Source organism: Empidonax traillii, unplaced genomic scaffold (assembly GCF_003031625.1).
Source record: "Empidonax traillii isolate 1590-97213 ecotype Southwest subspecies unplaced genomic scaffold, ASM303162v1 scaffold518:size600044, whole genome shotgun sequence".
Taxonomy (NCBI): Eukaryota; Metazoa; Chordata; class Aves; order Passeriformes; family Tyrannidae; genus Empidonax; species Empidonax traillii.
Genome location: NW_020955711.1, coordinates 112 through 10,667, shown reverse-complemented (window position 1 = coordinate 10,667; position 10,556 = coordinate 112). Strand labels below are relative to the sequence as shown.

Genomic DNA, 10,556 nt, shown 5'->3' with positions numbered 1-10,556 from the left:
CCCCCAGCACATGGGGACAGCCCCAGGACAAACCTGCAGCCCTCTCTTCATCTCCCTCTGTCCCAAGTGAGTCCCTCCCTGCCCAGAGGGTCCCACCCCCTCACCTGCCCCAGACCCCTCACCCCCCCAGCCTCCCCTCCCTCCCCACAGGCACAGAGCAAAGAGGAGACCAGAGCAGCCACGTGCAAGTCCCTTGGGAAATTTTTCCTTTAATGAAACCTAATATTCCTGTTATAAATGACCAGCCTGGAATCCAATTAAATCCTTGGTCTCAATGACTTCTTATCATATTAACATTTCACTGACCATGTCCCCATCCCTGGCCACGAGGCACAGAGAGCAGGACCCCTGTTCCCTCTCTCCAGGCCTCTTGGGAGTTCTGTCACCTCCCTTTGGACAGCCAGCCCTGGCTGAACAGGCATTTCCAGGTGCCTCTTGCAGCCTGTGCAGCTTTAGGACTCCACCTGTGCCCAGATCTGCATCCAGCCAGGACCCTGGGGATGCTCTTCACACTGCTCCATGATTTTCCCCTCCCTAGTCCTGATGTCCAACTGTTTTTCTGGCTGCAGCTGCCCCTGAGCAGGAATTTTGGGTGAGTATCCTCTGGCCATGGCAGTGAAATCAGCAGAGGCTGCTGCTTTTGCCAGGGCAGGATTGGAAAAACTGGACCAACACAAGGGATGGCCGAGGAACAGAGGTTTGCTGGGTTTGGTGCCAGAACAAATACCTGGGACACGCCCAGACCTGGCCCTGGCTGGCTGGGACACACATCTGCACACCCAGGACACCAGGCTGAGCCTGGGGCAAAGGGTGTGTGCTCAAATCCTCCTAAAGCAGCTGTGCCAGCTGCCAGGGTGGGATGTGCCACCTCCAGCTCTGCCAGACTGGTGGAGGGGATCTCCAGGCACGTGGCACTGGCCAGCCCTGGTCACAGGCTGGGGGTAGCCTGGCAGCATGGCAGGGTGAGCCCCCTGTCAGCCAGGTTGTGGAAGCCCAAGAGCTTTGGGACGTGGGCATCTTGGACCATCCCTGCTGGCAGAAATGCTGATGTGGCACCAGTTTCAGAAATAAGGGAGTTCAACCTGAGTTTGCCAGCAGGAGGTTCCGTATTTCCCGAAGGAATCCACTCTCAGCCCTGAGCACAGCTCCCACAGCTACAGCTGGAGGGTCCTGGGTGGCAGAGGACACATCTCCCTGGTCACTGCCCTGCTGGCTGTCTGCTGATCTGGAGCTGCAGCCTCTGGGCCCCTCTGCCTCTGCTGTGTCTCCTGATGCTGTGCAGAGCTTCCAGCCTGTCTGGCAAATTAGGGAGCTGGCAGGAATTGTGGCTCCAGGAGGCTGCAGACACTGAGAGCTCAAACTGATCTGAAAAAAGGGGCAAGAGAGGAGGAGGTGGCTGTGTTGGCTCTACCAGTGGCTGTTAAACAGGGGTCTGAGCAGCCCCTGCCTTGGCTCTGAGCTGCAGTTAGCTGGGTGCCAACCAGGAGAAGGACTGTTGTCTGCACATCCCATTCCTTGTGCTTTCCTCCAGTGCTCCTTGGGAGCTGTTTCTAGATGGAGGATATTTGGTTAGAGGAAGCTGAGGGCTTACATGGCCTTCCTCTCATCAGCAGCTGAGGGAGGTTATCAAACCCTGTCTGTCTGAAACCAAACACATTCAGATTCTCCCCCTGCCAACCTCCCCACCCCCCACAGCATCTGGAAGAGCAGCAGGGATACCTCAGCTTCCCTGGGGAGGTGCAGACTACAAAGGGCAGCTTAGTGGGGTCTTCTCTTCTCTTTGCTTCTGAAGCACTGACCACGTTCTTACCCCACAGCAGGTGCCAGGGCCTTTGAGCTGTGCTGGGGGGGTCCCACCAGGCTGAGGATGCAGATGGGATCAGCACTTCTGGAGCATCAGCCTCTCATCAGTGCCTGAACCCAGAACTGGGAGCTGGACATTATGGGCCTATTTATATCAGCCCAGATCTCGCTGACCAGACTGAGCTCAGCTCTTCAGACTGAGGGTTTCTATTCCAAATTTGTCTTTTAAAGTAAATCCAGCTTGCTGAAAATACAGAATGAAACCAAATCCATGCAGGAAGGATCTGTGAATTGGGTGAATTGTCTCAGGCACTCATTTATTAAAGGCAGGGTGGAGGTAGCAAACACGTCTCTCTTGCTTGTGGTCCAGTTCTGGTGGCACCAACAGGCTGATGGTCGGGGTTCATGGGTGGCTCTGGCAGTCACCACCAGTGCAGATGGACAGATGATGTCAGACAGCTCTGGCCCTGCAGGCCTGGGGGAACAGCCTTCCTTAAACACCCAGAACATGATGGTTGTGATGCTGCTCCTCACTCTGACCCTTTGGAGCAAGAAATACAGCCTGGGAATGCCCCATGCCGAGCACGGAGTGAGCTCCAGTGGCCCAGCAGTCGCTGTGACAGGTCAGCAGAAGTGCAAGAAGGACATTGAGGGGCTGGAGGGTGTGCAGAGAAGGGCAACAGGGAAAGGGCTGGAGCAGCAGGAGCAGCTGAGGGAGCTGGGGGGGCTCAGCCTGGAGAAAAGGAGGCTCAGGGGGGACAACTCTCTACAATTTCCTGACAGGAGAGTGTGGGCAGGTGGGGGTCAGGAAGTGACAGGACAAGAGGAAACGGCCTCAAGTTGCACCAGGGGAAGTTCAGGTTGGACATCAGGAGGAGAGAGGGTGGTCAGACATTGGCAGGGGCTGCCCAGGGAGGTTTGGAGTCCCCACCCCTGGAGGTGTCCAAGGCAGGCCTGGCCGTGGCACTCAGTGCTCTGGGCTGGGGACAGGGTGGATCCATGGGCTGGGAGGTCTTTTCCAACCTCAGCAATTCTGTAATTCTAGGAATGACAGGAATGTTCTGGCCATGGGCATCACGTCTGGTCCTCCTAAGCTTTGGTGATGTGTTCTGCCCATTGTGGTGGCCTCTTCTGATACAAAGTGATCTGGAACTGTGTTGTCCTGCTTCTCCTCTCCACTGCCTCTGGATGAACCACATCTGGCCTCTCAGCTTCTCCACCCAAACTGCAGTTTGCAGCAATGTTCACACCAGCCTGGCTCACACTCTGCAGTCAGATGGCTCCTCTCTGCTGATGTATCTTGCAGAAGCTTCTGGGGTTACCCAGGTAACTCTGGAGCTTTGCTTTAGCCCAGGTAACTTTGGAGCTTTGCTTTAGCCACCATGTGCTGTTGGGTCACTCATTGACCCAATGACACAGAGAGCTTGGAACTGCCTTGCTGGGCTCAGCTGGAAGATCCTGCTCCCTTTTTTTCTGACGTTCCTTGGATGAAATACAAAGTTCATTTTCACACTGGAGACCATGTAGGGAAGAGACTTACTGGGATGAAATCCTCTAGGAGAGTACAAGAACATGTTTCTTTTTATGGCTAATCAGCACAGTTTGGTAGATGGGAGGGGAACCTTCCCAGGAAGGTCCTGGGCTGCTCTCAGCGGTTAAAGAAGAAGGACTTGAGGCTCTGTAGGAACTGTGACTTCTGTCTCTGCTTCTGCTTCTTCCTGATGATGGGGATCCACACAAGGCCACAGACGAGGAGCATCAGCCCCAGGGACAGGAAAGCCGGGCCAGACATTTTGTAAATGTTTTTCTCGTCCTTCAGGAAGCAGGACAGACCGATGATGACTGTCCCGAAGAGGAAGATGGCTGCTCCAACAGACAGCACGATCACAGGCTTGTGGTAGATCTCCCACTTGCTCCTGGAGGCGCTGGTCCAGACGGACTCGCTGCGGGAGCTCATGCAGAGGGTGCTCCCCGTGCGGCTGGTGATCAGCTCCCTGGAAGGAGGAGACCTCTCGCTCCCATCAGGGCTCTTGGGGGGCATTTCCACGGTGGTGGGGTCTGAGGAGGTGACCTGTGATGGACAGAAGAGAAAACAGAGCCGGGCATGTGATGGAGGATGGAGGTGCTTCCCATTTGGTCAGCAGCGAGTGCAGCTCAGAGGAAGTGGAGGAGGTTTTGTGGGTCAGTGCAGGGAACGAGGGGCATCAGACCTGGGAGAGCAATGGAATGCAGGAACTGGCAATGGGGAGCTGCAGGTAGGCTGGACAGAAGATGCCTGTGAAGTCCCACTGCCCACCTATGGATAGTGGGACTCCTGCAGTGCCTGACCCTGTTCTTACACCTTCTAACCTTCCAGCTCCCACAGGGATTCCGTGGTGGAACCCACGACCTTGAACTTCCCAGGGCTCCTGGAGGGTGCTGCAGGCAGGGCTGGTGATGCTGGCTCTGTCCTTGGACCTGCCTTCCCTCTCAGATCCCAAAATACAGCTCACACCTCGTGACATGGTCGTGTGTCCATTTTGCCGGTGGAGAAGCTGAGACACGGGAGTGTCACGTCAGGAACACTCTGTGGGACAGCAGAAAGCCCCTTCCCATGGGCTGAAGGTTCCTTCAGGCCCCCAGGGCTGGATGTTCCTCACTGCCACATCCAGCCTTGCCACAGCTGCAGCACAGGAGCTTCTCACTTCTACCTAAATGCTCTGATGGGAGGTGGGAAGTGCTGGTCCCACAGGACTTGTTCCTCCAGCTGTGAGCTGGGGCAGGTGCTGTGGGAGGGCTCCAGAGCTGGGCAGGACACTGAACTGCCCTGCCCTGTGACAGCTGGCTCAGCACTGTGGCTTCTGGCACATTAGTTTTTCATCAGCTCAGGGGGTAAATACAATTTCACAGAAATAAAGTGCCTTTAGCACTGAGAAAACACTGTGGTAAATGGGAAGTGCTGAGCATTGTGTCCCCACTGTTTGCTCAGGGCTATGCTGAGGACACTGCAGGGGTCTGGACTGGGAAGTGTTCCTGCTGCTGGGCAGCCCAGCAGGGATGAGCTGGTGCAGATGGCAGGGCTGAGGAGGGCAGGAGAGGGACGTGGACGCCTCACACCCAGGAATCAGAGCTGGTTTTGCAAAGCAAACCCCTGTCTGAGCTGCCAGGTTCCCTCCCAGGGGCTCAGTGGAGTCAGGAGGGCTGGGACTGCCCTACCCTGTCCTCTGCTGTGCCCATCCCTGGGGCAAAGGGGTGCTCTGCAAGAGCCTGGAGCATCTCCCTTGTGCCAGCAGCACCGAGCAGAGCCTGCTGGTTGCTGCCAAGCCCCAGCTGTCCCCATGGGGCTCCTCTGTGCTCCCCTCCACGCTGGCCTGGGCACAGGACCCCAGTGGGGCTCTGTGCCCGCTGCACTGCCAAGCACAGCTCCCCCTGAGCACAGCACAAGTGGGCTGGATCCTGAGCAGGTGATTTCATACCCTGCTTTGGGCCTTGTATGTGTGTGTCTGCTCAGCCCAGCCCTGCTGCTGGCCCGTGGGGTGGCCCTGCAGGAGCTTCACACCACGGCTGATCCCAGGCTGGGTGTGCACCCTGCCTGTGGCTGCAGCAGGTGTGGAGGGGCAGCCCCAGCTCTGTTCCCGTTGCTGCTGGTCAGTGTGAGAGCAAACACCACCTCAGTGCAGCCACACAGGGCTGGCACAGCTCCAGAGGAAACATCTGAAGGAAACCTGCCCATATTCCAACCCTACTGGGCCCAGTGCCCGTCTGTGGATGCTGATGGCTGGGTGTCAGCCAGCACCTCCCTTGCTCTTTCACTGTGGCCCTATCAAGGTTTGTGGCTCACCTTGAGAAGAGACAGATGTAATTTTTCGATTTAGTCCCCCCCAGCACAGACAGATCTGGTGACCCAGCTGTCACAGGGCAGGGCATTCCAGTGTCCTGCTGCTGCCCAGCCCAGGAGCCCTCCCACAGCACCTGCCCCCACTCACAGCTGGAGAAACAACTGGGGCCCCATCCCCACCCTGTGCCCCATCCCCACCCTGTCCCCCAGCCCAGAGCACTGAGTGCCACGGCCAGGCCTGCCTTGGGCACCTCCAGGGGTGGGCACTCCAAACCTCCCCGGGCAGCCCCTGCCAAGCCCTGACCACCCTTTCCAGGGAGAAATTCCTCCTGATGTCCCCCCTGCCCCTCTCCTGGCACAGCTGGAGGCCGTTCCTTCTCCTCCTGTCCCTGTTCCCTGGGAGCAGAGCCCGACCCCCCCCGGCTCCCCCCTCCTGTCAGGGATTGCAGAGCCAGAAGGTCCCCCCTGAGCCTCCTTTTCTCCAGGCTGAGCCCCCCCAGCTCCCTCAGCCCCTCCTGCTGCTCCAGCCCCTTCCCAGCTCCGTTGCCCTAAATACATGATGTGTCTTCTACAGCCCTTGATCAGGGATCACCAAGGACTTGACAAGGTGGGTAAATTTGGTCGTAGTAGCAAGTTGTGGTGTCTGTTTTTCTTCCTTTTGAGCTGCTAATCCCATCTCTGCAAGCTGGACTATAGCAGCTCCTCCTTTACCAGTGCAAATCCTCCTCTTCTAATGTCAATCAGACTCCTCCTGAAATGTCACCCCGGGGTGCTGTGGCATTCTGTGCCTTTGTCCTTGTAACATCTGTCATGGAGAGGTTTTATGATCAAGCCACGGTACAATTTTAATTTGGCTCTGCGGTTGGAATTTGCTTTATTCCCTGGAATAATCCCCAGATCTCACACCTCAGCAGTCGAATCCAGGCTGTCCTGTCCCATATTTAGGCACCTCACTCCCTGCTCGCCCATGGGCCATGCCCTTCCTCTGCATCCAGGGGTGCTCTGAGCTCTGCAAAGCACCTTCCTGTGCCTTGTGAAGGGAGATAATGTCAGGCTGCTGCAGGATCCATCACCTCCCTTTCAGCTTTCCATTTCCTCCAGAGTGGATTTATTCCCTCCTTTTATTTTCTGGCAAAGCCACCCTTCTCACCACAATTCCCAGACAATGCTCATTTTTCCAGCACTTCCTGGTAGAGCATCCTTTTTCGGTCACACTTTTCCCATTGTTGGCTGGGGAAGGATTTCACTCCCTGCCAGTGCCTGGGAGCTCGTTTGGAAGCACTGAAAGGATCTGCAGCTCTTGGGAGAGTTAATGCAATTCCAGTTCCTGCCTTGCCCGTGCTCCATCCCTAATTCATCCCAGATGTGCTCAGATTTGATGGCTGGCCTGAGCAGCCTGGCAGCAAAGTGCTCTCAGATTTCTCCCAGTTTTTTTAAGCACTGTTGTTGGAAGGAGAGAATCAGCAGATGACTCTTTGCTGTCCTATCTCAGATTTCACAGCTGGTGTGTCTGCTGTGCTTCTGAAGCCCTGGCAGCTCCTGGAGCTGGAGGTAACACCGGGATCTTTCCTTCCCCGCTCCATCGGGAAGAGCCTCACGTGGTTCTATTTCTGCCCCCTTTGCTCTTCCAGTGCTTTGTGTGGTGATGTTTGGTTTCTGAACTGGGAAATCTGGGGGTCCTGTTGGCTGGTGCTGCTGGGGACCCCAATGCCAAAGCACAGCACACCCCTGGGTACCACCTTGGGGACATTGGGGACATTCTGTGGTGGTGCTGAGGGGGAGCTTTGGGCTGAGCAGAGCCCACAAGGGCTCTGTCCCAGGTCCCTCAGCCCATCCCACACATGGCATTCCTCACCTGCCAGCCCCCAGGAGCAGTTCTCAGCCCTGACATCCCAGCCAGGACCTGGGATGCTGGGAAGGACCTGCAGATGTGACCAGAGCTGTGCCAAAAGTGGGGCATAAGCCCCATATGAAGACTCTGTCCCTGTGCACAGCCCTGAGCCATCCCAGCCATGCAAGAGCTGGATTTACTCCCCCAGTCCAATCTTCAGCCTGGCCACCTCCTCTTCATTTGGGGAGGCAGCCCTGGTTCTTCAGCAGCTCCTCCATCTCCTCATAAATCCTCACTGCAGCAGTTTCTGCCACTTCCTCATCCCACTGTGCATGGCTGGGCACACCAGAGCTCCCTCAGGGACTTGTGTCCACCTGCATCTTCCTCATGGAGAGCCCTCTCAGTATCCCAAAGTGGAGCTGAGCTGGTCTTTGCCCTGGCACTAAGCAGGTGCCATCCTGTGTGGACCTGCCCTGGTGCAGAGCTGTGGGTGCTGCTGGGATGCAGAAAGGCTCCAGCTCTTGTCCTGTGTTCCACCACCTAAACCACTGAGGGAAAAGCCCAGGATTTTGCAAACCAACCATCAGATATTGCTGCAAATCCAGGCCCATTTTAGGGATAGATTTTGCTGCTTTCTCTGCTGTCAAGCCACTGCCCTGAATAAAGTTCCTCACTCCACCAAGCAGCAGCAGAAACTCCTCTCCCAAACCAGGGTTCCCTCCAGCCCCACTCTGGGAATCAACAGCCTCAGAAAAGAAAATTTTGAGGAAACCCAAAGTAAGCTGAGCACTCCTTGGCTTGCCCTGATTCCCACTGGGGAGAACCAAAGAGGCCAACCTGGACTGAGGGCCAGGCTTTTCCTGAGGGCTCAGACCCTGCCAGCTGTCCCCAAGAAGACAAAGCCAGTGAGCCCTGGCACCAGTGCCCCAAAATTGGTGGGTTTGGGTGGGTGGCAGCTCCAGTGCTGTGGAGAGGTCGGGTGGAAGTCACCTGGACACAGGTGTGCACACACTTCCCTCCCCAGCTGTCCAAGCTCCAGCTGGTGCCCCACAGAGAGGGACCCCCAGACCCTCCCCCTTGCTCCACAGCTCTCCAGGGCTTCCAGTGGCCTCCTGATGGCTTGTGATGGTCTCCTGTCAATCAGCAGCATCAGGTGCTCTGCAGCAAAGCCTTGGGGAAAGACCCAAAGGGTTTGTTTGTCCTTCAGGCAGATGTGCCCAGTCTGCCACCCTAATGGGGCAGCAAAGCCCTCACTGGTGGGTCCCAGCTGGAGGGAAACTGGGGAATGGAGGAAAACCAAGATGTGCTTTTTTGGGGCGTGGCTTTTCCTGCTGCTCTGGATGGTCTCAGCCAGACTCTTTAATCAGTACTGATGTTCAAGCTCAGCACAGAGCCCCTGAGGTGACACTCATGGTCTGTGTGTGCCAGGAGCAGGGGTTTGGTGCTCTGGGGGATCCCTGGGATGGGTGGGGAGGGGGGTGGCTGCACTGAAGGACACGTGCACACATACATACTCAGCGGAAACTTTTTGTTGGATGTCAGTGCTGCCAAATTTAACGGAGAGTGGCTGTCAGTCAGGTCCATTCAGTGACCCAGCACACCCGAGGGTGGAGATGGGGACCTGTCCTGCCCGGTGCTGCCCCGTGAAGAGCATCCCCACAGCCCCAGATCTGCCTGGGGTACCTGCACACGGGGAGGGGCTGGGGGCAAACAGCTCCCAGGTCCTGTGCCAGGGCAGGGGAGCCCCACGAGGGACAGAGTGTTGAGCCCATCCCCATCCCCATGTTGTGCCTCTCTGAGCCCACTCACCCTGCTGTGCCCCCCTGAGCCCACTCCCCACACAATGTCTCCCTGAGCCCACTCTCCACGCTGTGCCCACTCCCCACGCCGTGTCTCTGCTCCCACTCGCCCTGCTGTGCCCCCCTGACCCCACTCACCATGCTGTGCCCGTGTCCTGGCTGTCACTGGGGTGTCCTGGCTGGCTGTGGAAGGGCAGGTGGCCCCTTGCCCTCACCATGCCCTGGGCACTCCACAGAGGGACCCGACCAGCAGCTCCTGCGGGCACAAGAGCAGCAGTTCAGAGCACCCAGCTGTGCCCCCACTGCCAGCTCCAGCAGGCTCTGCCCTGGGGGAGGGCAGGGACACTGTGCTGGTGCCAGGGATGTGCTAAAGCCCCCTGTCCCTGCCCTCCTGGAGGAGGAGGGGCTGGTGCTGCTCCGACACCCAGCGTGGGGATACGAGGCAACAGATCCGGGGGTTTCACGTCACCTACAACCCCACTGGGTCTCAGGTGTAAATTAAGTGTCCATCTGCTGCTGAAGTAAGTGCAGCTGGGCTGGGCCCAGGCCCCTGCATGCACAGGAGCAGCTTTCCAGCATCACACAGAGTTTGGATGGTCCCAGCAGCACATCCAGGGACGTGCAGAGTGAACAACACCCGCAGGTCCTTTTAGGGGCTCAGTGAAAAGATGACCCCCAGTGCTGGATCCCCTCTGCCTTTCCACCACCCCCAGAGCCAAACCCATGGAAACCCATCTACTTACGTGGTGAGCAGTAAGGGCTGGCTGCAGCAGGAGCTCTCCCTCTCCAAAGGCAGGCTCATCCCAAGCCCCACATCCCTCTGGGTGTTGTCTACTGGGCTCTGTTGAGTCTCATAAACAATGGAGCATCCCAGCTCCGATGATCTCACCAGCCTATCAGTATATTGCTTAACTCCTTCTTTCCCTGCCTCTGCCTCCTTGAGAGCTTCCCTGGGAGGCTTGGCTAAAAGGCTGTGGTTTGGGAGGCAGGCCAGTGGTGTGGCAGGAGAGGCAGGGTGGGTTGGTGCCTGGAGCAGGAATCCAGAACTTGGGGCTGATGCTGATCCAGGCTGGGATCATCAGCAAGTTCCTGGAATGTCTCTGAACTGCAATTTGTGCCCTCTCAAAGCAGGGAATCAGAGCCAGCGACTGCAAAGTGCTTTGAAGCTCATCAGTGAGACATTAGAGGGATGCAGGATATTAGCAATTATCTATTAATTAACATCCTGAGTCCATTATTGGGATGGAAGAGAGAGCTGGCTCTGGAATACTGCCTCCTTTCAGGAACCCACAGCCAAACTTCAATC

General features: G+C 57.0%; 1 protein-coding gene across 1 annotated transcript; it reads right to left on the bottom strand.

Annotated features, from left to right (window-relative positions):
* Window positions 1-2,791: 2,791 nt before the first annotated feature.
* PIRT (phosphoinositide interacting regulator of transient receptor potential channels) lies at window positions 2,792-10,080 on the bottom strand. Its single transcript, XM_027896858.1, has 3 exons — window positions 9,994-10,080; window positions 9,389-9,506; window positions 2,792-3,874 (listed from the first exon to the last, which is right to left on the bottom strand). Exons 2-3 carry the CDS (start codon window positions 9,389-9,391, stop codon window positions 3,452-3,454), a joined length of 426 nt encoding a protein of 141 aa, XP_027752659.1. The 5' UTR covers window positions 9,392-9,506; window positions 9,994-10,080; the 3' UTR covers window positions 2,792-3,451.
* Between the last annotated feature and the right edge of the window lie 476 nt (window positions 10,081-10,556).